Below are 27,640 nucleotides of genomic sequence, written 5' to 3' on the forward strand. Positions count from 1 at the left end.
ACAGTTGAAAAGAGAAAAAATATCTCATTTCATAGCTTTGAAAGAAGACTGAAACCGTAAATGGAAACAGAACAATTATTTGCTGAGTGGAAGAAATGGAGAGAGGCTTCTGATTGGCAGCTAGTTTATAGTGCAGTTGATGTGTGCAAGGGCTCCATTACTAACTTACACCAATGCAGCTGAAATTGAAACTCACATTAAAGGCTTTGACCTACCTTGGCAGCACGGGGTGGCCAAACACAGTAGCAGGGCCCCTGGGCATCAGTCAGGGAAGCCCACAGGCAAGAATCGCTCATTGAGCCAAACCAAAATCGAATTGTTTTCAGATGTAAAAAGATATGAGATAAGGGTCATGATCAGTTTTAAATATGGAATGGAAGTCATGTAGATGACTTCAGATTATGGTTGCCTTTAAATGGGAGAAGATAACTCAATCGCCTTAGTATAAGGGTTTAGACTGAGAGAGAATATAAAGGAGAAAAGCATTCTGTGCCTGTTTTCAATCCGAACCCCTACTCTGTCTCCTAAATGCTGTACTTAATCTTGGTTTCAAAACCTTGGGCTCGAATAGGATGGTCATTTTTCATATCTGATATATTTTAACTGCATCACATATGTTCCTGAATCAACATCCTTGTAGTCCTGGAACAACATTCTTATTAACCGATCAGATTTTAGGGTTAGTTTTAGGTTTAATGTTAAGTTAGGGCTAGGGCTTGTACACCATTCTTATAAACCTGTTATTTCCGTCTAATTTTAGGCATAGGTTATGGTTAAGAGGAGGGATGGGGTAAAGACCATGATTCTTTGAAAGGTATGTTGTTCCAAGAACATATCTAACATGGCAAAATAAAGGTGACCTCATACGTCAGTGTCTCATACATTTGGAAACTTGAACAGAGAACTACAGTTTTAAAATGTAGCACATAATGTGAGATGCCTTACATTTGCAATCACACATGCCAAGTCTAGCCAATTGTACATAACAAGAGGTCATGGAAGATGGTATTGGAGATGACCTGCAAAAAGCAGTCCCGATCTCAGGGTTTAAATGTTGGGTATCTTGTTGAATGCAGCTCTTCTAATCACAGCCTTCTATCCTCAAAATCCGATCGCATGTGCTCAGGCAAAATGCATGGCTGTTTATACCTAGTTGCTCAAATGCGTCTCCTTTGACCACTTGTGTTAGAATTTCAAGGGGAGGGTCTCTGTTTCATGCCGATATACATCAATCACTGTCATTGTGTTACTCCATGATAATAACCTGTGAAAAAGCCAGAAAAGACAAGCAAAGCGCAAACAAAACTGCCACACTGTTTCTCTAGATGCAGTGGAAATTGAATATAAGCACAAATGCAACATTTAAAGCTAAATTGTCCTTTGTTTTAGTGGGTTACTTGTGTTAGCTAAGCTTCAAATGTGCATGCTTCTCATCTGTGTTTCTGTATGTTGATATCAGATGCACAGAAGAAGAACTGTGAAGTTCTTTTATGTATCTCATATGTTTTCCAATAGGATGTTTTTTTTATTTTTAAGCAGCACATACCCGGCAATGTTTAAAACTCTGTAACGTTGTGGTTGATTGAGGGGTGGTGCTTCACTGCTGTCCTTGACACATACAGGATGGAAAAGCTTTTACACCTCAAATGTGATGTGGTCACATGCATTTTTGACTACCTCTGTATGTGGATTTTTTGATCCAATCACAATACGTTTTAGACCCCATTTAAAATTGTATTTAGCGCTGACCACTTATGATTGAATCACCAGAATTGCATCTTAATACCAGGTGTAAACGGTGTTCAAATGTCTTTCCTTCAGCTTTAAAGAACTTGTCAACTAACATTGAATATAAGGGTTAATGTAAAATACTGCATCACCTGCCTTTTGTTTTGGAGAAGGTAGCACTGAGAACACATGTGCCCCAACGTGTGCCATTCTTCAACAGACTAGAGACGTTGGTCAAGTTATTTTCTGACCGAAATGTTAAACAGTACTTTATCCCTGACCCTGAGAGTGGCCCTGACCAAACCTTCCCTATTGTGAGCAATGAAAAGGATGAGGGGGCCTGGGTAGCTCAGCGAGTATTGATGCTGACTACCACCCCTGGAGTCTCCAGCCAGGTCTCTTAAGCAACCAAATTGTCCCGGTTGCTAGGGAGGGTAGAGTCACATGGGGTAACATCCTCATGGTCATGATTAGTGGTTCTCGCTCTCAATGGGGTGTGTGGTAAGTTGTGCGTTGATCACAGAGAATAGTATGAGCCTCCACATGCTGTGCATCTCCGCGGTGTCATGCACAACAAGCCACGTGATAAGATGCATGGACTGACTGTCTCAGAAGCAGAGGCAACTGTGACTTGTCCTCCATGACCCGGATTGAGGTGAATAACAGCACCACCACAAGGACCTAGTAAGTAGTGAGAATTGGGTATGCAAATTGGGGAGAAAAGGGGAGAAAAAAAAAACATAATTTTTTTTTTTTTTAAAGTACAAGGGAAAGTTGTAAATATGCTCTGTTGGTCTAGCAACCCTTAAATCTGGAATTTGACATGCTAGAGTCATCTGTCCAGACTGATTCAACCTCTCAAGAACATACATGACACCCCATTCATTACAGGAAGAACTGGTTCCCATTGTTCCCATGCAGGCTTATGAATAATCAATGATTTGAACTAAATACCATTGACCCTTTTTAAATTTCTGGGTTTGAAACACGGAACCATAGTGGGATAAAGTTCTAAAGAGGTACATGGGAGACTATAGCTAATATTATTTTTGTGTTCCCATTTGCTCCAACAGCAAAACATTAAAATCCACTCTAGTGTTCCTATGACTTTCCAAAAGAAGAAAAATATAGAGAAAGATGGAGAGCGACACTCAAAAAAGAGAAAGAAAGGTGCCAAATTTACTGTCACTCCCTCAGCAGTTTTACTTGAAACCCCATCATAGCAGTGTTGACTAGTTTTTTTAATTAACGTAAGGATAATATAACACAAAGAATTATATAATTTTCCACCTTTAAGCCATAGCCATCTCACCATAGTAACAGTTCCAGTAGCATTATTTCAACATTTCCACTTCCACAAGGTATGGTACATTGTGATTACAAACCATTCCAAGCCCTGATTTCTCATCAAGGTCAGCCAGCCATAATTAGGACAGAGAACCATGCTGCTGGAACTGCTTTACTGACGTGTCAACTCATGATTGTTCACTTGCCAAGTCAGTCCATTTTAATTATGACTTTCTAGCACCGCAATGGAAAAAGAAATAGTAACCATGTCAACGAATATGTAATGGTACTGAATAGCCCAGTTCAGCAATGGAAAATGCATGGCCCAATGGTGGAAAATCTAAAAGATTGCAAGATTTGCGCTGCCAAATTAAGGTAGGAATTTGCCTTCACAGTCTGTGAAAAGTATCCATTGGCTTTCGTTAATATACTTCCTAATTTGTCTCCATGACAACTATGCCATAAGCCTGAGCGCAGCTTTGAGGGGATACAGAGCATCCTGGTGTATCACTGATTTGAGGAGAACCACCAGGTTGTCATGTTTCTTGACTTCCTGGTAGTGTAAGGACTTGCTCCATCTGGATTCATTAAAATAACCATTTTAGAAGTCCAACTTCCTCCATCTAATCTTCTCCACAGCCCACGAGAAGAATACCTCGTCTAATGACTACTGAATCCAAACCCTGATGTATTTATTAGGTAATTAGTTTTTGGAAGTAATCAACTAGTACAGTCATTTTTCCCTTCTCCAAATTGCCCTATGTTGTGCTAATCAGAAGGGATCAGAGAGCTTCATGTGTAACTGGCTTTGTTTATGTAATGAAGGACCTGTAAAGGCAACACCACAGTCTAAACAGGATAGAGCTCAATCATCACCCCTGATCATTTACTCAAATACTAGGTCAGTGCATTGACGCCCCAGTGTTTCACAGCTGTAACCTAGCCTTCAGTTAAACAACCATTACAGGCCATTGCAAAATCTAATAAAGGATCTCAGACTTCTCTCATGGGGAGAGATGCGGACAGCTGATCTAAAGCTGGAGGTCAGGGCAGAGAGTATACCTCATGAGGGTTTGGGTAGCAGTGGAAGTATTGCGATTTATTATTATAGAATAATATAAGGAAGCTTGTCTTTACCTCCAAGTTTATGTGTTGTCAATAGATATCAGACCATGTTGGACTGCTGGCATGGAGAACCATCACAGAGGCCAACTTTCACAGAACTAGTAGAGAAGCTGGGAGATCTGCTTCAGGCTAGTGTGCAGCAGGTAAGCGCTGAAGATAACCTGTGGGGTTCACTTCATTATTCTTGAATGTCTTTCTCATAAACTTCATTTAGATTTTAAATACACACTGTAGGAGAGACTCCAACTACAGCAAAACAAAAAGTATTTAATGGGATGTGAGATCCTTTCTACCACTGCACAGGGAAATTATGTCATACTGTCATTGCAAACTCCCTTTAACTATTAGTCACTGATGTGGTGAATGAGTCAATTGTATTGTGAAATTGGTAACACTGCCATTGATTGGAAAAATGTACAAAAAATATGCAAGGTCACCAAACTCAAAAGTAATGTGTATTATATTTTACAGCAAAAACAAATGTAACATTAGAACAATATACACTCACTGAGCACTTTATTGGGGACACCATGGTCCTAATAAAGTTCCCGACGTGGTCATCTGCTATTGTAGCCCATCCGTCTCAAGAATCGACATGTTGTGCATTCTGAGATGCTATTCTGCTCACTACAACTGCACAGAGTGGTTATCTGAGTTACCAAAGCATTTCGGTCAGCTCAAACCAGTCTGCCCATTTTCTGTTGACCTCTCACATCAACAAGGCATTTCCGTCCACAGAACTGCCGCTCACTGGATGTTTTTTGTTTTTGGCACCCCTTTAGAGACTAGACTGTTGTGCGTGAAAATCCCAGTAGTCGGATAAATACTCAAACCAGCCCGTCTGGCAACAACAATCATGCTACGGTCAAAATCACTGAGATCAAATTTTTCGCCATTCTGGTGGTTGATGTGAATATCAACTGAAGCTCCTTACCTTTATCTGCCTGATTTTATGCACAGCTGCCACATGATTGGTTGATTAGATAATCGCATTAATAAGTAGTTGTACTGGTGTTCCTAATAAAGTGCTCAGTGAATGAATTTGCAAACACAAATCCTGTGTTCTAAGTTATACCTAAAATATTAAAACCATTACAAATTGTCCTCTGTTTAAATGCTTAAATTGTGAAACTTCATTTAGCACTGGGCTAATCAGCAGGATTTAAAGATGAGAAAAAGATACAAAATCCATAATCTCAGTTTTGATGGTTTGTTCTGATACATTTGCTTAGTACAAACATACATACTGCTCCAAAAACAAAAAAATCCAAGATGGCAGCTAGTCTAAGGTCTGCTCAGTGTCTCTCTCTGGATTGATTTCATTTAAATGGATTTTATAGTACTTTATTCCTTTTAAGTTGTAGTTTTCAAGTTGTACAAGTCATTTATATGGAAATTTCATCTTGAACTTTTAAGAAGATTGTGGACTACTATGAGTTTAAAAATGACACTACACCTTTGCTCTGAGCTAACTTTGCTAACCTGAGCCTGATCTTACTGATCCTATTAGCCCAGGCTAAACAGAGCTAGGCAAACGGGCTTGAGCCTGCTACATTCTCCTGGAGCTTGGGCTAACCAGCCTGAGCCTGCTACATCTTCCTGGAGCTTGGGCTAACCAGCTTGAGCCTGCTATATCCTCTTGGAGCTTGGGCTAATCAGCCTGAGCCTGCTACATCTTCTTGGAGCTTGGGCTAACCAGCCTGAGCCTGCTACATCTTCTTGGAGCTTGGGCTAACCAGCTTGAGCTTGCTACATCCTCATTGGAGCTTGGGCAAACCAGCCTGAGCTTGTTACATTCTTTTGGAGCCTGGGCTAACCAGCCTGAGCCTGCTACATACTCCTGGAGTTAGGCTAGCGGGCCTGGCTTGCTTCATTTTTCTGGAGCTTGGGCAAACCAGCCTGGGTCTCACCCATCATCCTGGAGGCTAGGCTAACGGGCCTGGCCTACTACATTCTCCTGGAGCTTGGGTTAACAAGCCTAAGCCAGAAACATCATTTTGGAAGCTGGGCCATACTCGACAAGATAAACTGGTACTGTTATCAGTCATCTTTACTATTAGTAAATTAATGACGATGGCATCTTTTTAATTCTAATTTTATTATCCCTGTTGGTCACTTGGAACTTGAAACCGGGCACTGATCCTAGGGTGAGTTGTTTTAATAATATGGTGGGCATACAGGAAACCTACTATAGTGGCACAAAAACCAGTATTGACATGCACCAGGAACCATTACACTTTTGTTGGAACCTGGACTTCTGGATGGATTTGTATTGGGATTTGCCTAAATTGCAAAATTTTTTTGCTTTGTATAATTTGTCTTTCTCAATTAATGACAGGCATTACCTGGTTTCAGCATATGATAGGCCAGCTTTAAAATATGCTGTGAGGTGCAGATTGATTATTACACTACTCCTACTTCTATCTGGAAATGTGCAGCCCAATCCTGGCCCCTGTTTGCAATGTGTTTCGACCCCTGCTGAATTTAAATCAATGCCTAGACTTACATTTGTTCATCTAAATGTTCGCAGTTTACTACCCAAAATGGACATGGTTAGAATATGGATTGAATCTACAGATGCAGACATAGCGATAATTTCGGAAACATGGTTGAAGAAATCAATTACAAATGAAGATTTAAAAGTACATGGGTATAATGTTTTTCGCAGTGACAGGCTGAAGAAAGGTGGTGGCGTAGCTATCTATGTTAAGTCAAGATTTGGTGCATCAGTTGTTTTGTCTGAGTCTCTCTGTAGGCAAATGGAGTTTTTGGCCTTAAATGTTGAAATATTTAAGTCCCTTTCAATAACTGTTGTGGGGTGTTATAGACCTCCATCGGCCTCCAGGGAGGCTTTATCATCTTTAAAGCTTCTTTTGTCCAGACTAAACTATAGGGAACTTTTATTGGCCGGGGACTTGAATTGGGACTGGCTAAATGTTGTTTCTGATGAATTTAAATCTTTCTGTGATTCTATCAGTCTTAGCCAGTTGGTAAATGTACCTACAAGGCCTAATCTCAAAAATCCTGACAAATCTACTTTAATTGACTTGATTTTAACAAATGTCCCTCATAAATTTTTATCTATGGGTGTCTTTTGTAATGATCTGAGTGATCATTGTGTTATTGCTACTTCGAGAGGCAGTAAAATACCCAAATGTAAATCGCAAATTATTAGAAAGAGAAATTTGAAAAATTTTAATGAACAAGCCTATCATCATGATTTATCTTTGATTAACTGGGGACAGCTTGGCCTGTTGCCTGATGTTGAACTTGCCTGGACACTTTTTAAGGAGAATTTTGAGAATATTGTAAATAAACATGCTCCTTGGACAAAGCACAGAGTGAAGGGACGGGAAAACCCTTGGTTTTCTCCAGAGTTGTCAGACATTATCCATCAGCGAAATGTGGCATGGGCTAAAGCTAGAAATGGTGATTCTGCCACTGACTGGTCCATTTTCAGACAACTAAGAAACAAATGTACCTCTCTTATTAAAAAGGCTAAATCAGAATATTATTTATCAGTCACAAGTGAAAATCTCAATAATCCACAGAAATTTTGGAAAGTCATCAAGTCTCTATCTGTGAATAAAAGTAATGAAGCCCTCCCAAAATTGTCTTAAAAAACTCTCTCCCAGTTTACGACAGAGTTGATGTTTTAAATTGCTTTAATGAGCATTTTGTATCAGTTGGTTCTCTGTCCGAGTCGACGGGAGTAGTCGCTGTCACTCCATGCACATACTCCCCAGTGTTTTCTGGAGAGCTTTTTAATTTTGTTTCTTTTACTGTGCAGCAGGTGCATGGAGCTCTTAAAGCGTTAGATCACAGAAAACCTCCTGGACCAGATTTAATAGAGCCTTATTTTTTGAATAAGGCGGCTGATTTTGTTGCTGAGCCCCTTACAATTCTTTTTAATTTGTCAATTCAAAATAATGAAATACCATCAGTTTGGAAGTCAGCTTTTGTTACTCCCTTGTTTAAAGGAGGTGATCCAGCAGTTTTAACTAACTATCGGCCTATATCTAATTTATGTGTTTTGTCAAAAATTTTAGAATCCCTTGTTTCAGACCAAATAAAATAGTTTTTATACTCAAATGAACTTCTCTCTAAACTGCAATCAGGCTTCAGGAAAAAGCACAGTACCATCACTGCTGTTACAAAAGTAATTAATGACATACTTGTCGCCCTTGATAGAAAGCAATTCTGTGCATCACTTTTTCTTGATCTGTCGAAAGCTTTTGACACAGTGGACCATGCTGTTTTAAAGCATAGGCTTCTTTGTTTGGGATTGTCTGATTGTGCAGTTTCCCAGTTCATGAATTATCTGAGTGACAGGACTCAGTGTATTAAATGTGATGGTCTATGTTCTGCATTAGTGAAGGTCCACAAGGGGGTGCCACAAGGCTCAATATTGGGTCCTCTCCTGTTTATTATGTATATAAATGAATTGGGCCAAAATGTGTCGGATGCTAATATGCATTTCTATGCTGATGACACGATTATTTATTGTTTTGGATCGTCCCCAGCTAAAGCGGTTGAGTCTTTGCAGAAAGCTTTTGATGTGGTTCAACACACGCTTATGCAGCTTAAACTGGTTCTCAATGCTGATAAGACCAAGCTGATGCTGTTTAGTAATACTAAGAAGGTTTATAAAGTTCCTCCTTCTGTGTTCACTTTGACTGGAAGTGTCATAGAGGTGGTTCATTTTTATAAGTACCTTGGCATTTGGCTTGATGATGCTCTCACTTTTAAACCTCATATAGACAACCTTGTGAAGAAACTCAAACTTAAACTGTCTTTTTTCTTTCGAAATAAATTTTGTTTTTCTTTTAAAGCAAAAAAGCAGCTAGTCACTGCAACATTTTTATCTGTCTTAGATTATGGTGACCTGGTGTATAGGACCGCTTCAGCACAATGTCTGCATAAGATTGACACTGTTTATCATGCGTCTCTGAGATTTATTACGAATTGTAAAAATTTGACCCATCATTGTGAATTATATTCCAGAGTGGGATGGCCATCGTTGTCCAACAGGAGATCAGGGCATTGGCATATTTTTATCTATAAGGCCATGCTTGGTCTGTTGCCATCCTACATCAGTAGTTTAATCACATGGAGAAGTGTTGGTTCTTATTCATTGCGATCAAATGATCACTTGCTGCTCTTTGTTCCATTTGCCCAAACAGAACTGGGGAAAAGGGCTTTTGTCTACTCCGCTCCTTCTGCATGGAACTTTTTGCAAAAAGACTTGAAATTATCTGAACTCATTTCCTTAAATGCTTTTAAGTCCAGATTGAGAGAACCTGAATTGACCTGTTTAAATTGTAAATGTTTTTAATTATTTGTGTTGTATAACCTTTATAAATGTAATTGATTGTGTTTTTGCTGCCTCTTGGCCAGGACTCCCTTGAAAAAGAGGTTTTTAACCTCAATGGGACTTTCCTGGTTAAATAAAGGTTAAATAAAAAAATAAAAATAAAAAACATAAGAAATGAAAGTGACTAATTTATAATATGGTGAGAAGAGGACATATGGTCTCTCTAAAAACTACTCACCACAGCACAGAGATAAAAATTTACTCAAACCCATCTGAATTGGAAGCCATCCAAACATACATCTTTCTCTATCTCACTGAAAGAACCAGGCTTAATGGGCTTCTCAGACTGCCCCAAATAACACCATTCCCAATAAAACATATTCACTCATTCCCCTGCAGATTTCTGTAGAGATCTGTAATAAAAGATGCATTGTGATGTCGCTGTTTTAATATAGACAGATTATTAAAACACTTTTTGTCTATCAGGAGGGAAAGCATTACATCCCAATCAACACCCTGTTGACCAAAGACGATCCCTCAAACCCAGGAGCTACAGAGGAAACCTCTACCAGACCTGTCTCTCTTAGAGACTCAGGGATGGCTTGGTAAGATGGCTATATCTTCAGGGATTAATAAAACAGTTATGTCCTTAGACTTATCAGAGTAGTGTACAGAGTAGCTACCATGATACAAATATAATCTCCAACAGCCCCCTTTTAAACTCTGATGTCCCAGTTGATCATAATGTTGGTGTTTGTTAATATGTAGAGAAATTGTGCATATATACTTCATTGTTCATGAGGACACCTTAAAGCTTTTTAGGACATTTCATCTGTTGTTTTATAAAACAATAAAGTTGTTCCCTACACATTCTGGTTTCCAAAATGTTCTTGTTCTAACAAACATGCACTACACCTCACCACAGCGGCCTTCAGTTGAGCACTTAGTGTGTGGCAAATCACGATGGAGAAGCACTTTTGATAAGACTTGCTCACCGTTAGGCTCATGGGAAGGAACCTTGTAGCATTAAGGACCCCTAAAGGAATTTCCTCTTTTACAACAAATGCTGTTTTTAGGATTTATGCCTAAAATATTTGTTCAGCTCTTGTGTTTTATATATTTCTCATGATGATGATATCATAATAAACTTTCCGAACTGATCTGAAGTGGAATATTTGATGCTTTCAGGAAAATCAAGATCCGTCCAGCAAGTGTGAAGACCTTTGATGAAGTAATCCTGGACAATGGAATTAACAAGATTCATGAGGTGACAAGCTTGTTCTTCACAATCAGCCCAAACACACACAATGTGACATTCATTTAAAAATGCAGCTTCCCTTATTAGAAGAGGCACTGCAGTGTGGGGAATGACCAATCTTTTACTGATATTCTCCCTTTTCCACTTAGTATTTACTATATATACTGTGTGTATATATATATATATATATATATATATATATATATATATATATATATATATATACTGAACCACTGAACATCGAGACAAAAGCAATTGAGACAGTGTAAGTAGATAGAAGAACTGTAGTGAAGCTTGGAACATCCTATCTGCCAACAACCAAGAAAAACTGTGTCCAGGTGAGATTTGGTGCTGTTTTGAAGGCAAAGGTGGTCACACCAAATATTTTTATGTTTACTGGACTTTATGACGTTAATTGATAAATTAAAATTATCGATGGCATTATTTTTGAAGACATCCTCACTATGCAACATTGATTACAAGTGCCTAAAACTTTTGCACTGTACTGTATATACTGTATTGATTGACATTCCAAACCAAAGCAAAGATAGCCCAACTCATATAGTGGTAGATAAATAGTAAAAAAAAAAAAAAAAAGTGACTCAAAATTCTAAAATCCTTAAAATCCCCCAAAAACTCAAAATTGTGAAGTTATGTTAATTGAAATAAAACAAATAAAAACTATTTAAAATAGACTCTGACTCTGCATATCAGTTATCAAACACTTAAGAAAGAATTATCTGTATCTGTCATAAATTGTTTTTTATTTGTGTACCTCTACTGCAGTGCCACATTGAGAAATAATGCTTAGACAAAAACACAAATGTATTGCCTTTCTCTAGCAAACTGTATTAGGTTCTACATTAGTAGACATGCATCTGTGGTTAAATGACCTGAGTCAATGTCTTTGGTGGTTCACAGGGGGGACAGACCGACAGTGGGATTGGTCTATCTTCAGATGACATGAAGACACTAAATCGACTGGAATCACTGGCTCGAGCGTAAGTACGGATCATGTTGTAAACCCTTTGCCTGGCAGTATCCAAAACCACAGGAATGGGTAGGAGACCCTGGAGACCCTCCCACTAGGCTGGAATGTAGATCCCACAATTGTCATACAGTTCCCTCCCTAGCACCACACATCTCCATTCCCTACCCTTTTCTTTGAGATGTGCCTGTGCGAGAGTAACTCAAACAATGCATAGGGGAGATATGGCCTAAGGTGACAATATGGCCTAAGTATGTGACTTGTTAGTTTGGCAATGAGGTTTGGTGACTAGCATCTTTGTTTGAGCCACCTTGGTTGTAACAGGCTCTGACTCCATCGCTGATACAGTTACAAATATGGCACATGTCCATTCCATATTATAACTTGCAATAAAATTGCTCCTTTATTTTGGCTGAGAAAGTATTTGGAAATGTCTTTATTTTGATACTGTCATTTCTTTTTGGATTAGTCAGTTTGCTTTTCTCAATGTTCTTTTGTTTTTACAGTTTAATAATTGTAGTGACCAAAATATATTCTTTTTACATATTTGGCAACTGACTGGTAAATGTTCAGATTTCACTCATCAGTAATTGTGTAGTATAGAGGTGGAGTATTCAGCAGCGAGATCATTTAACTGCCTGTTGCGGATAAACGTTGTTCCGTGCAATGCGTGTCTAAAGACGAGACCCATGCAACCTATTGTCACTGAAAAATGTCTCTTTTAAAAACCTTTCTGTTCTTTACTGTCAGCTGTTGATCAAAAACAAAAAATTATAATCACGTGTAGCACAGATGAGATAAAGCTATTTAAGTCTCTCTCGTTTACATGCGCTCATCCACAGATGCTCTTTACTTAACAGCCGGTTTTCTTAAAGAGACAGTACCAGGTTTTAGCACATGTTCAACAAATCAATGTAAATACTTCGAAATAGTACAAATTATGCAATAAAACAATAAATATGTAACAAAATATAATATATGCAATATAATATCTTATTTATTTATTGAATATATGGATTTGTTCATTTTTTTAAATCTAAAATGTGACCAAAATAATGAAAATTGTGACAAGGCAGGCAAAGAATGAGGATCTGAGTGCAGCTTTATTAAAATAAATAAGAAAAACTCAGAGTAAAGAAAAACACAGGGAACCTAGCACAGAGCATAACAAAACATGTAAAAACTGACAAATAAACTGGGGGAAACAAGGGCTTAAATACACAAGGGAAAACAAGGAACACCTGGGGAAACAATTAGAGGAAAACCAATCATAAAATGAACTACAAGGAACTACAAAAACCTAACAGGAAACAGGAACTAAACAAGAACTTCAACATAAAAGCACAATAACAAAAGACAACAGGGAATGTGACAAAAATAAAATAAAATATAATTTGTTAAATTAATATTTTCTTAATGTACCTAGTTATAACAGCCCCTGTATTATTAACAACATTAGGTGGGAGAGAATATCTTTCATTTTGATTTTCAACAAACACTCTTACCCTCGTCTGTCTGCACTCCCCATCATTCCATTTACAGTACCCTCCTCATCACAGCTCTATAGGATAAAAATTCAGGCACAGCCTGCAATCGGTTGGCAAAGCCATGCACAGGTTACCATGGTCACAGTCATGAGAAAAAAGAGCCACTCAGAGCATGTAGAGAATTATGTATATATTCTAAAGAGGCTGCCCCTGGAGAGGACCCACTTAATCATTGCAACCTTTGACCTTCTATAGCTTTATTGGTCTGTCCAAGCCTCCCTGTAATGTCCCCTCCACATTGTGCTGCTGAATTCCACCTGGTACTCCCACATTTAGTATGCACATATGCAGAGTGCTTGCTTTGGCATTGACAGCTCTGCTTCACACTGTTGTGCTACCCAGAGACCAAATGTTCAGACCCAAATACATGCCAATCTATGTTGTAAAGGTTTTTACTGCAAATTATCGCCCCTTGAACCCCTGTGGACTAATAGCATTGCAGACTCAAGCCTTCTCTCTAGGGTGTATGACCCAGTGAACCCTGATGAAGATAGTTATTGAAACCCATAGCAACACAAATAAATGTTGGCATATACAATAAAAAGTGAAACTATTAAAGGGATAGTTCACCCAATCATTTAAATTCTATCATTATTTTTACCTTCATGTTGTTCCATACCCATAAGGCTTTCTTTCATCTAAAGAACACTTTAAAAAAAGAATGTTGCAATTGCACATTTCCATAGAATAGCAGATGATAGGGACTCACTTTATAGGGCTAGTTCACCCAAAAATAAAAAGGCTCTCATCATTTACTTACTTTCATGCCATCCTAGAATTTTTTTGCTGAACAGAAAATGTTTTAGAAGAATATATAAGTTCTTTAGGTCCATAAAGTGCAAGCTTTAAAGCTCCAAAAATCACATAAAGTAATCCATGTGACCAATGGTTAAATCCATGTCTTCTGAATCGATGTAATCACTTTGGGTGAGAAACAGATCAATATTTAAATCCTTTTTTACTGTAAATTTCCACTTTCACTTTCAGTATATGAATAAAAAAGGTCTTAAAGATTGATCTGTTTCACACCTATTATATTGCTTCTGAATATATGGATTTAACCATTGGTAATATGATTGCTTTTATTCTGCTTTTATGTAATTTTTGGATCTTGAAATGTCTGGTCACCATTCACTTGAATTATTTTGAACCTACAGGGCTAGGTGAACTATTCCTTTAAAGCTTAAAAGCACCAAAATGTCACAATAGTCCATGTGACATGTGCATTCTGTTTCAAGCCCTTTGAAGGTATACAGTCACTTTGAATGATTATGAAATTATGAAATTTAAATCGTTATTCACTTTCGAATTAAATACAATTATTTATTAACTCATGTATACAGAGACAAATCCAGTATGTCACATTAACAGTGTCAAACATCAAGAAAAGCACAAGAACCAATAAGGTTTGATGTTATTGAAGTCTCCCTATATTTGATTTGGGCTTTGTATACATGAGTTTATATTTTTGGGTGCATTTTAAGCTTTAAAGTCACTTTAAAGCTTAAAAATTCAGTTGCTCTTGTACTGAAACCTACGGTCACAAAACGCTTTAAAATATATATATCCTTTTGTGATCCACTGTCAAATGGGTTTGGAATGACATAAATGTTAGTAAATAATGACAGAATTTTCTCTTATAGGTGAACTGTTCTTTTAACCAGGAATATTATTTTAAATTAATGTGAAATGCAAACTTCATACATAATGAATTGGTTACATGTAACCCTATTTTTTTTCCTGTATTTTCCTCCCATAGGATGAATAGCAAAAGTAAAGAGTCAATTCTGTTGGAGGGGGAAAAGGAGAAATACCCATCGTCTGTTCCTTCACTGGACTTGAGTCTGGAGGACTCTTCACTTGATCCAGAGCTGGAATGTCATAGCCCACCGCCAGATTATAACTATGTGGTCCGTTACTCCACGCCACCTGTCTGAATAGGTCTGCACTAATATGCCACCATATGTCTCACCAGGTTTCAGAGGATCTGATTGGTTGGGTCCATTCTGTCCCTGCACATTAGATATAACAGATGTTTGTCTCACTTTCTTCTTGTTTTATCTTTTTTTCTGGTCTGAAATGATTGCATTGATGGTCAAAATGGTAATTTCAGTAGAAAAGTTTCAAGATGTTTTTACCTTCTGTTTTTCTGAGCACTTTTTCAAGGAAGTGTATGAGTACAGTAAAAAAAAAAGCCACTGGGCTGCCACTCAGTATCACTGTGACAGTCACAGATACAGCTATGGACCACCTCAGGTATTCCGGTCATCTACTGTGAACACATCAAGCACAACCTAATACAGTAACGACACTGCTTTCCCCAGTGAAATGGCAGATTCTTCATACAGAGCAGTGTCGAGTCATTAAATCATTTGTTCAGTCTTTAGAAAAAGAGGAACAAATATTTTTATAGTACTTCATATTTTATTTCTAGACAAATACATTATTGAAATGAAAACTGGAATCCTGTTCATGTGATACTGTACTTTTTTTTTGTTGTTGCTAAAATTATTATTTCAGAGCTTGCCAAAAATGGAATCATTGAAAGTGCAGTCTGAAATGTAAATTCCTGAACACATTGATCATTGACACTTTGGATGCACATTACATTCCTGGGTTCCACCACTCCTGTCTGAGGGTCACGTTCCTCTTGCCCAGTGAAACTAAAATGAATCATTTCTGTTTCCCCACATAGTATTTTATCTGACAGAAGATCATGGTTTTGTCTTAAAGGAATGCAGATGAGAAACATTCATCTTTTAATCTGGTTTAAAAATGTTTAAGATTACCACATCATTGGCAAAGTGTAATGTCTTTGAGGATGTAGAGTAGGGCAGAATTTCTTATGGGTGCCGAACATCCAGTCTATTACTGTGAAAGTGTCTTAGAAAGCTTAAATAATTTAATAAGACACATATTTTCTATTATTGATAAGATGTGGACCACAATAAAAAGGCCTGGCTCTATTCAACAATAGTTACACTGCATGGTGTACTTTCCGTATTTTATGCTGTTTACACTACTGTATACAAAACACATGATATATTGTGCAGCTATTATCCAGGAAAGTACTCTGTAATGGATTCAGTAGCTTATTGTGCTAAAATACTACTAAAGCTTGCAGGGCAGGCTGAAGGAATACTAAGAACATATAAAATTGTCAACAGGCTGGTCTCTACACATAAATAATAATTCATTATAATTTGAGTAAAAGCATGTGCACACATGTAGACATAATCAGTATTAACTCTGTAACAATTGTATATGAATTAAACCAACTGTGGGATGGAATGGGTGGGGAATCCGGTTTGAAAATTGTTCATCCAGATTTGATATTGACTTTGAAGGAAAGCTTTTACCCCATATCATTGCAAACCATTTTTGTTTTAGGTCCCAGTACCGCATTCAACTGGTAGACTGTTTTTCAAAAATAATTAAAAATAAATAATGTGCAGTGCTGTGAAAAAATATTTGTCCCCTTCCTAATTTCTTCTATTTTTGTGCATTTGTCATGCTAAATTGTTTTAGATCTTCAAACGAGATATAACATAAAACAAAGGCAACTTGAGGAAACACAAAATTCTGTTTTCAAATATAATTTACATTTTCAATGAAGCAAAAACATTATCCAACATCCACAACGCTGTGGAGAAATTTTTGACCCACTCTACTTTGCAGAACTGTCTGTTTAAGGTCCTGCCACAGCATCTCACTCAGGTTCAAGTCAGGAATTTGACTAGGCCACTCCTAAACTTTAATTTAGCTTCTTTTGAGCCATTCAGAGGTGAACTTCCTATGCTTTGGATCAGTGTCGTCATGTATCATCCAGTTGTGCTTGAGCTTCAACTCATGGACTGATGACCAGACATTCTCCTTTAGGATTTTCTGGTAGAGAGCATGTGCCCCTCAATTGTTGCAAGTCACCCTGGCCCTAAAGCAACAAAGCATTCCAACAGCATCACACTATCACCAACATACTAGACTGTATTTATGATGTTTACATTTACATTTACATTTATTCATTTGGCAGACGCTTTTATCCAAAGCGACTTACAAAAGAGGAAGAACATCAGCGAATCATCTTAGGGAGACAGTGGTACAAAAAGTGCCATATTACAAAGTTTCACTATCATCATAATAGTATACAAAACAGATTTAAGTGCAACAAGAAATGTAAATATATATATATATATATATTTTTTTTTTTTTTTTTTTTTTTTTTTTTATTGACCGGTTAAGTGCTTTTGGAAAAGATGTGTTTTTAGCCGTTTTTTGAAGATAGAGAGTGAGTTAGCTTCCCGGATTGAGTTGGGAAGGTCATTCCACCACCGTGGTATGATGAAACTGAAAGTCCGGGAAAGTGTTTTGGTGCCTCTTTGTTTTGGTACGACAAGGCGACGTTCCTTAGCCGACCGCAGGCTTCTGGTGGGAACGTAGCTCTGCATAAATGTTTTAAGGTATGCTGGAGCAGACCCAGTGACTGTTTTATATGCCAGCATCAGGGCCTTGAATTTAAAACGGGCATGAACCGGCAGCCAGTGGAGAGAGACAAAGAGTGGTGTAACGTGTGCTCTCTTAGGTTCATTAAAGACCAGACGTGCTGCTGCATTCTGGATCATTTGGAGAGGTCTAATAGCACATGCAGGAAGGCCTGCAATGAGAGCGTTAGAGTAGTCCAGTCTAGTTATGACAAGGGACTGAACGAGCAGTTGTGTGGCATGTACAGAGAGGAAGGGTCTTATCTTCCTGATATTGTAGAGTGTAAATCTACAAGATCTTGCAGTTTTTGAAATGTGGTCTGTGAAATTTAGCTCATCATCAATGGTTACCCCTAGATTTCTGACCGTTTTGGAAGGCGAAACTGTAGTTGGACCCAGCTGCACGGTGATGTTGTGTTCAACAGCAGGGTTGGCTGGAAAGACAAGGAGTTCTGTCTTGGCAGGGTTGAGTTGAAGGTGGTGTTCCTTCATCCAGGCAGAGATGTCTGCCAGACAGGCAGCGATTCGAACGGTCACTGTGGTGTCGTTGGGCTGGAAAGACAAGTAGAGTTAGCGTGTCATCAGCGTAGCAGTGGTAAGAGAAACCATGTGACTGGATGATGGGTCCCAGTGATGTTGTGTATATGGAGAAGAGAAGTGGCCCAAGCACTGATCCCTGAGGTACCCCAGTAAGTAACTGGTGTGGCTTGGATACTTCCCTCTCCATGCTACCTCAAAGGACCTTTCTGAGAGATAAGAGTTGAACCAGTCAAGCACAGTTCCAGTGATACCCAGTTTAGAGAGGGTGGAGAGTAGGATCTGATGGTTGACTGTGTCAAAGGCAGCAGAAAGGTCCAGCAAAATCAGAACGGATGATCTCGATTCAGCTCTCGCCAGTCTCAGCGACTCGATGACAGACAGCAGGGCAGTCTCAGTGGAGTGTCCACTTTTGAAGCCCGACTGATTGTCATCCAGCAGCTTTTTCTGTGAGAGATAGGCGGAGATCTGATTGAAAACTGCCCTTTCAAGTGTTTTTGCCATGAATGGGATGAGAGAGACTGGTCTGTAGTGTTCTATCTGTGTGGGGTTAAGTGCAGGTTTTTTTCAGCAGTGGGGTTACTCGAGCCTGCTTAAATGTAGTGGGAAAAGTGCCTGCAAGAAGGGATGTGTTAATTATGTGTGTAAGTGCCGGTAGGATGGACGGAGAGATGGCCTGGAGAAGGTGTGATGGAATGGGGTCAAGGGAACAGGTTGTGGGGTGGTTGGAGAGGAGGAGTTTAGAGACCTCAGTGTCAGTTAAAGGAGAGAACATAGGGAAAGAAGGGTTGCATACAGGAGCCAGGTGTTTGACAGGGTGTGGTGCTGTGAATGTATTGCTGATGGCTGTAACCTTATCAGTAAAAAATGTGGCGAATATATCTGCTGTCAGTGATGTGTCAGGTGGTGGAGGGGGAGGGCAGAGAAGTGTGTTAAATGTTCTAAACAAGCTACGAGTGTCTGTGGTGCTGTTGATTTTGGTCTGGTAATATGAAGTTTTTGCAGTTTTAACGTTATTTGAAAAAGTTGCGAGCAGAAGCTGATATTTACCTAGATCAGCTGGATCTTTAGATTTCCGCCATCTCCTCTCAGCTGCCCTGAGAACAGTCCGATGTTCACGAAGGATGTCAGACAGCCAGGGGCTGGGTGGTGTAGTCCGTGCTGGTCTAGAGGAGAGAGGTGTTCTTTTTGTGGAATTCTGTGTTTGATTTACATCAGATGTAACGGGACCCCTGTCTTCCAAACAGTTCCACTTTTGACTGATCAGTCCACAGAACATTCTCCCAAAAGGTTTGAGGATCATTAAGGTGTTTTTTGGCAAAATTCATACAAGCATTCATGTTCTTCTGGGATAGCAGTGGTTTTTGCCTCAGCACTCATCCATGGATGGCATTTTTGGCCAGTGTTTTTCTGATAGTGGAGTCATGAACAGTGACCTTTATTGATGCGAGAGTGGCCTGCAGTTCCTTGGATGTTGTCCTTGGCCATTTTGTGACTTGGATGAGTTGTCGCTGTGCTCTTGGAGGAATTTTGGAAGGTTGGCCACTTCTGGGAAGGTTCAATACTGTGTCAAGTTTTCTCCATTTGGAGATAATGGCTCTCACTGTGGTTCTTTGGAGTCCCAGAGCCTTTGAAATAGCTTTGTAACACTTCCCAGTGTATTTCAATCACCTTTTCCTCATCATTTCAGGAATCCCTGTTGACCTTGGCATAGTGTGCTATTGGGTGAGACCTTTTAGCCAACTTCATGCTGCTGAAAACGTTCTATTTAGGTGTTGATTTGATTGAACTGGGCTAGCAGTAATTAGGCCTGGGTGTGTCTAGTCCAGCTGAACCCATTATGAGTGCAGCTTCATAGATTTGGGAATTTAGTAACTATGGGCAAATACTTTTTCACACAGGCCCAGTTGATATTGGATAAATTTGTTGCTTCAGTGAATAACATTATCATTTAAAAACTGTCATTTGTGTTTACTCAGACTGCCTTTGTTTTATGTTAGATTATGTTTGAATAATCTATATATATATATATATATATATATATATAAACCGAAGAGATCCAGATGGGGCAAATAATTTTTCAGAGCACTGTATATACTGCCAAATGATACTTTCAATAATGGTTTTTATTGTTGACTGACTGGTATTTGTGAAGTAAAATTGTATGCACTGATATTTTCTACATACTTTTTTGTATTATAATTGTATTTTAATATTAACCAAGCATAAATAAAGATATATATATTTATACATAGCACCTTTTCAGAGTCCTCATTTGTAGTATTCACACACATGCCTGTTTTGTGGCTTGTACATCCAAAAGTAATAAAAAAAAAAACATTCCAGCACAACTATTCAGCTAGATATCACAGGAATTTTGATTGGAGATGGTTAGACTGTGTCATCTTCATGCTTTCTTCCTCCCACTCCTAGACCACTCAAACATGTTTCCTGAGTGGGGTGTGGTGACGGCAGTCTGTGACAATACCTCTGTGAGCAAGAAAAGGAAGGTTTTCTCAATCATTCCCAACACAACTGTTGGAGGACCCCAAACAGTAAACTTACTAAGGGCCAACAGTCTCCCTCAGCTTTGGCACTAAGTTAGCACAGAAGGTTGAATCTTGTGCTGTCTTTACTTGTCATATTGGAGGTGTTACAGTGTCACAATACAATGTTTACATTACACAGAGCAAGATTTGAAAAAAACTTTCAACTGATTTTGGACTTGTAATTTGTTATTTCCTTATAGTATGCAGGTTATCAGACATGTTAACTGATTCAGGAATATGAACTATAAACAAACAAGGGAAGATGTTGGGAGGGCTAGGGGTCATCATATTCTGGCTACAAGCACAAACGTGGCATTCACGCACACCTCATATTTTTTCCACGCTTACAGGAAGAACATAGATTCTCCTTGCTCTGTAGCCAATCAATGAGAGTTTTTCGACTTCCTTTGCTCAAAAAGGGCATGATAGGAATAGCATTGCTCATGCCAACACTTTTGTCAGAATTTGTTTGGCCCCTTTCCCATTACTGTGGGTTAATGATTTGTATTGTATACCACTTTATACATAACTTCATGCACTATAGAAAGTAAGTAACCAGCAATTGTTACCTTAAAAAGTGACTGTTCACCCAAAAATAAAAATTATTTAATCACTTACTCACCCCCATGCCATCCCAGATGTGTATGATTTTCTTTGATCTGCTGAACACAAACAAAGATTTTTAGAAGAATACTTCAGCTATGTAGGTCCATACAATACAAGTGAATTGTGATCAGGCCTTTGAAGCTTAAGAAATTAGATTAAATCAAAAGTAAAAATACGCAAGGTTGGGGAATAACAGAATACAGCCACAGCAATCCATAATCATTGGTAATTAGAATACAGTTACATTAAAAAAGTATTTTGATTACTGAAGAGATTACTTTGCATTTTATTGTCATTTGTTTCATTTAATATTTAGTCCTTTCAGATGTACATTTATCCATATAAATGATGTGATCCAAAGTGCATTTGAACAGCGGTGAAACACTTTCTTATGATGTGTTACATTCATACGAGCAGACAGAGAATTACGTTTGAAGTAAGTTTGGAGCAGAAGAAATAGAAATAAACCTTGTGTAAATTATCAGCTTTATGCTAAACTAACATGCTATTTCTAGCCATTTTACATGCACGTTACCAGGCACGAACACACATTTTTGTCAAGAAAATTCACGTTAGATCAGAATTTCTTTTTTTCTAGTTAGACCTTTGATATTAGGGCAAAAATCTTCTTCTTGATAATAATTTTTGTATTGTTTTCCTGTAAAAATATCTAAAAACCCTTAAAACAAGATTAATTCAATTTATCTTGTTTTAGAAACAACACTGCATAAGATATCTAGGTTACACTCAAAAAAATATTTTAGCCTATTTTTAAGATGCATCTATTTGAATTTAATAATTAAAAAAACATCCACCTAATTGAACTGAATAGTCTTGAAGAAAATGTAATTAATAAAACTTTTTTAAGCTGTATTCATTTTATTTGGTTAAAGATTAGGCAGTGAATTAACCCTTTAATCCATTAGCGTTGATTCTGTGATATAAAAAAATATTTTTGACTTGAATTAAACCAGTTTATATATACATAAATGTTACTACATGAAGCACTTTTTCAGAGTAGTGTAATCTGCTAAATGTATCTATGAGAAAAACATCACATGTGAATCTAAATAAAGGTTCTCTATATTGGGACCTTTTTTGTTTGTCTTGTTCAACAATAAGTGTAAATCCCTGTGTTGCCATTTCCAGAGCCCCTTCCCAAGAAAAATAGCCCCCAGTGGCAAGATGCTTCATTAATCACTAAAACAGAGGTGGCATATTGGGGCCTCTGGGACGCTGCCAAAACTCATTCCTTCAATCAGTGACAAAACAAAATGCCATGAAATCCTATCATACCCCCATACTCCTTCCTCTGTATAATTCCCATAAATGGAGTTGTCTTCTCCTCCGTTCGCAGTACACTTCCCACGCTGTGTTCCGGTGAGGGAGTGCAGGGGATAGCGGGATTGGGTTTAGAGGGAACCACATCCGTACCTCTCACCTAGACTGAGACAATGCCGTGAAATTAATGTACCACAGATTAGCAAGCCTCTGCCCACCCTTTCCAAGAAAAGTAGCTTCAGAGACCAAAATACGAATAGTCCCAAATATGTTAATAAACTCCCATGACACCTATGAGCAGGGTCAAATAGTTCTGCCTAAATCACACATAATGTTTGTTTTAAAAATAGTTGATACTTATTTGGACTTAGACTTTGGCCTTCAGATCAAAGTAAACTATTTTCTTCCCCACAAGGTTCCAATGTTTAAAAATTAATGTTTTTTAATCTGTCAAGAATTTTGACATTAAAACAATTCAAAAATATCTGATCCACAGTGCTATGGGAATTTTGGACTCACACTGAACCAGAGATGGTCTAATTGTATTCAGTATTCAGAAAAGTCATTGAGACCTTACCTGCTATTAGACGGGATAAGTAAATACTCTCTTAGTTTACATTGTAAAGAAAAACAAGATGGTATTACTGATTAATTTATAAATGAATGGTAATGTGAAACTGTTGCAAATGTTGACAAAGTGTGGGACGCTTTCAGAATGAACTCAATTTGAGTGTAACCACTGAGCTGATGGGGGCCTGTGGTTGTAACTGACTGAATGTCCAAGAAAAAGCAGTCAGTTTGGATGAAGCAACTAAGCTCTCACATCTCTTATAATTTATCTTAGCTCAAACTAAGATTACTTTACAGTCAAATCAAAACTATGGAAACATTGTGTAAAAAAAGGGTCAAAGATTGTGTAATGACCTCTAAAAATGATACAGATTTTTGCAACAGCACAAATAAATAGTTTCCTATTGAATATGCATTCTAATGTATACCAAGATGCTTATGCACATGAATGATAATTTCTACATTCCCATAGTGTAAATAAAAAAATAAATGACTTATAGTTTAAACTATTTTAAGCAAAGTTTGTCCCCAAACCATCATGCATGTGTGAGACACATGCTGCTATTTCCAAGTTTCCAGGAAAGTTGTAAATCTGTCAAGCTGAGAACATTCTCCCCTAATTCAGAACTTTGCAAAGGCAGTCAATTGAAATCTCACTAAACTAAACTGAAACTCCTCTCAATTTTATAAAATGCATTGACGGAAAACCTATAGCCCTTCCACTGATGTCTATCTAAATTCATATCATAAAAACTCACAAACAGACTCATAACAGACTCTCATAACGTAGAATGATAAAATATTATTATAAAATAAAACATAACATAACAAAACATAGTAGACTTGGCCAATCTAAGAGAAGTTGGCATTTATCTCCAATAAAACACCATAAACTTGAAAGTTTAGACATCTCACACTAGGATCTCATTAGTATATTTCTTCTCATACAGAAAGGCTTTAGTCACATTAAAGGAATATTTCAGGTTTAAAACATGTTTGGCTCAAGCAACAGCACTTAAGCTGTTAAGCAGCACCAAAAAAATTAATTAAAAAATATTTAGGCTTGCCACTTCTTTTCTTTAGGTTACAAAGAAGAAGCAACAATCAAGGTTACATGGAGGCATTTACAATGGAAGTGAATGGGGCCAACCTTTGGCTGGTTTAAAAGCAGAAAGGTGAAGCTTATAATTTGATAAAAGCTCTTCTGTAAAGAAAAATCATGTATTAGTTGAGCTGTAAAGTTGTTAAAATATACGTTTTTACATTCGTTTTAGGGTTTTAAGGTTACAGTGTTACATTGTCATAGCAACAAAGTTGTAAAATTGGATACAACTTTATACAGAAAAGGTTAATATGTTAACATGCTATTTTATCACACTAAAATCATGTTAACAAACAGTTGAAGTGAATGGGTCCAATCCGTAAACGTAAAAAAAATATATATTATTTCAAATGTAAGACGTAAACAATATGTAAGACCCACACTGTAACACAGATTTATTAATTTTTTGTTATAAAGTAGGGACAAGTCAAATTTTTTTGTAATCAACATTATGCCACAAATGGTGTCGACTGAGTTTATGTATCTTGTATAAAATCTGGAATATTCTTTTAATGCTGTAGTCATTACCAAATCTAAAAATATAGGCCAAAGTGGCAAAATTAGCAAAAATACAGAAGGCCCTCTGTTGCTCATATAGCATATCCTTGAGGCAGAATTTACTGTCTGAATCTTGTTAATCTATTACCAATTCATATGATTGGATATGGAGATTTAATATTATATTACATATGAGATATTATATGTTCATAGTCAAAGGCCGGTTATGAAGGGATTCTTATGGCAGGTACACCTTTAGCTCAACATTGGGTACTACATTATTACAGAATTTAAGTACATCAGAACGCAGTATAAATCACCCTTTAGCTTATCAGATTAAAACCTAACCAAAAGGCGTCAAATCAAACCCACCTCCACTCCCTTAAAAACAAATATATGTGGAAACAAAAGAATAAAGTTACATGCCAAAGCAAAATTGGCACACCAAAACTGTAAACCATACTAGATAAATTCCTTGCTACACTATTCGTGAAAAAAGGTGTCCATTTAGCAGTAGAGAGACTAAACAGTATATTTGAGATATCTGCAATATGGTCTAACCTAAAAAAAACTAAGACAAAACCAAAAATATACACTATGTTAGTGAGAAATGGTTTGACAACAAATGAAAAAGCCTTAGAAAAGATGTGAGAGTTTGATCAAATCAGAAACACGGAGACACTGACAATGTAAGGATCTGTCAACATTACCACAAGAAACTTAAACAATATAGGAATAACCCAAGGAAGAAAAAGGAACAAAATATACAAAATCATTTAAGGGGAATTGAACAATCTTTAGAATTCAACCACTTCTGAGATCACTGAAATGCACTAATCAAATCTAATCATAAAGAACTAGCATCCAGACTGGAGATGTGTGGATAAACAATTTCTAACCTCTTTAGTAATGTAAACAAAAACCATGAACAAAGCGCCCTGTATAACAAACTTTGTGCTTTAGAATCAACCATCAAAGATAACCCAAACCCTTTAGATTCTCAAATTACACAAGCTGAACCATCCATTAAAATTCTAACCCTTTATAGGATAGTTCACCCAAAAATAAAATTCTCTATGCAATTAAATGGTGTCCTGACATTTGAAGCTCTACAAAGCATATAAAGGCAGCATAAAAGTAATCTATAAGAGTCCAATTGTTTAATCCATAGCTTCAGAAATTATGCAATGACTTTGGGTGAGAAACAGATCAATATTTCAATCCTTTTTTGTTTTACCATAAATCTCCATTTTCACTTTCACTCTGAGAATGTGAAAGTGAAAGTGGAGATTTATAGTTAAAAAAAGGACTTAAAAATGTTTATTATCCATACCTATTATATTGCTTCTGAAGACATGAATCTAACCACTTAAATCATATGGATTACTTTTATGCTGCCTTTATATGATTTCTGTAGCTTGAAATTTCTGGCCACCATTCACTTTTATTGTATGGTCCTACAGATGTAAAATGTTATTCTATAAATCTTTGTTTTTGATCAGCAGAAGAGAAAGCAAAAACAATAACAACAAAACAACAATCACACATCAGACCATATGAATTATATCAACCAAAACAATTTTCTTTTTAATCTTCTCATGCTTTGTTAACTTGAAAAAACCTTTTGACTCAATTTGCATGAGGGGCTTTTACTTCAGTTGATCCAGTGCAGCATTAAAGGAAAAGCATATAACCTCATCAAATCAATGAACACTACCAACACATTAGCTATCTATCTATCTATCTATCTATCTATCTATCTATCTATCTATCTATCTATCTATCTATCTATCTATCTATCTATCTATCTATCTATCTATCTAGCTATCTGAGGAAGGCGGAGCCGAGGATGGCTCAGGAGGCCCAGGAGGCGGAGCCGTGGGAGGCTCTGGAGGCTGAGCCGAGGAAGGCTCAGGAGGTCGGGGCCTCCTGAGCCATCCTTGGCTCCGCCTTCCTCAGCCCCGTCTCCTAGATCTTCCAGGGCTCCGCCTCCAGAATCTCCCGAGCCTCCCACAGCTCCGCCTCCCGAGCCTCCTTCAGCTCAGCCTCCTGCGGCTCTTCTCCTGAGCCATCCTCGGCTCCGCCTTCCTCAGCCCCGTCTCCTAGATCTTCCTGGGCTCCGCCTCCAGAATCTCCCGAGCCTCCCACGGCTCCGCCTCCCGAGCCTCCTTCAGCTCAGCCTCCTGCGGCTCTTCTCCCCGAGCCTCCCTCGGCTCTGCCTCCAGAGCCTCCTACGGCTCCACCTCCAGAGCCTCTTAAGCCTCCTACGGCTCCGCCTCCAGAACCTCCCACGGCTCTGCCTCCCGAGCCTTCTACGGCTCTGCCTCCCGAGCCTCCTACGGCTCCGCCTCCAGAGCCCCCTACGGCTCTGCCCCCAGAGACTCCAGAGCCTTCCAGGTCCCCGCTCCTAAAGCCTCCCACGGTGCCGCCTACCTCGGCTCTGCCTCCTGAGCCTCCTTCAGCTCCACCTCCGGAGTCTCCTTCAGCTCCGCCTTCTGAGCCTTCCAAGCCATCACCCCCCTCGGCTTCGCCTCTCGAGCCTCTTTTGGCTCTGCCCCACGCGGCTCCGCTGGCCTCCCCAGTGGCCACTATATCGACAGAAACCAAAGGCAAACAAATGAGGGCAGGTGCAAACAATGAACGAAAGCTAACAAGGAGACAGTGGAGCTACAAAAGGGCCAAAAGTGAAAACTAAGGAGTACAAAAGTGACAAAAATGGTAAACAAAAGGGCAACGGTGGAACAAGACAGGGTATACATAACAATATATATA

General features: G+C 38.2%; 1 protein-coding gene across 1 annotated transcript in view; it reads left to right on the forward strand.

The window, feature by feature from the left end:
- Positions 1–18,276, forward strand: part of LOC127659645 (vascular endothelial growth factor receptor kdr-like) — an 81,856-nt gene extending 63,580 nt beyond the window's left edge. The window contains exons 26-30 of the mRNA XM_052149554.1: positions 4,178–4,283; positions 9,941–10,059; positions 10,643–10,721; positions 11,634–11,713; positions 15,007–18,276. Of these exons, the coding sequence (XP_052005514.1) occupies positions 4,178–4,283; positions 9,941–10,059; positions 10,643–10,721; positions 11,634–11,713; positions 15,007–15,184 (562 nt within the window). The 3' untranslated portion in view covers positions 15,185–18,276. The remainder of the gene's footprint in view (positions 1–4,177; positions 4,284–9,940; positions 10,060–10,642; positions 10,722–11,633; positions 11,714–15,006) is intronic.
- Positions 18,277–27,640: the final 9,364 nt, after the last annotated feature.

This window comes from Xyrauchen texanus, chromosome 19 (assembly GCF_025860055.1).
Source record: "Xyrauchen texanus isolate HMW12.3.18 chromosome 19, RBS_HiC_50CHRs, whole genome shotgun sequence".
In the NCBI taxonomy this organism is placed as follows: Eukaryota; Metazoa; Chordata; class Actinopteri; order Cypriniformes; family Catostomidae; genus Xyrauchen; species Xyrauchen texanus.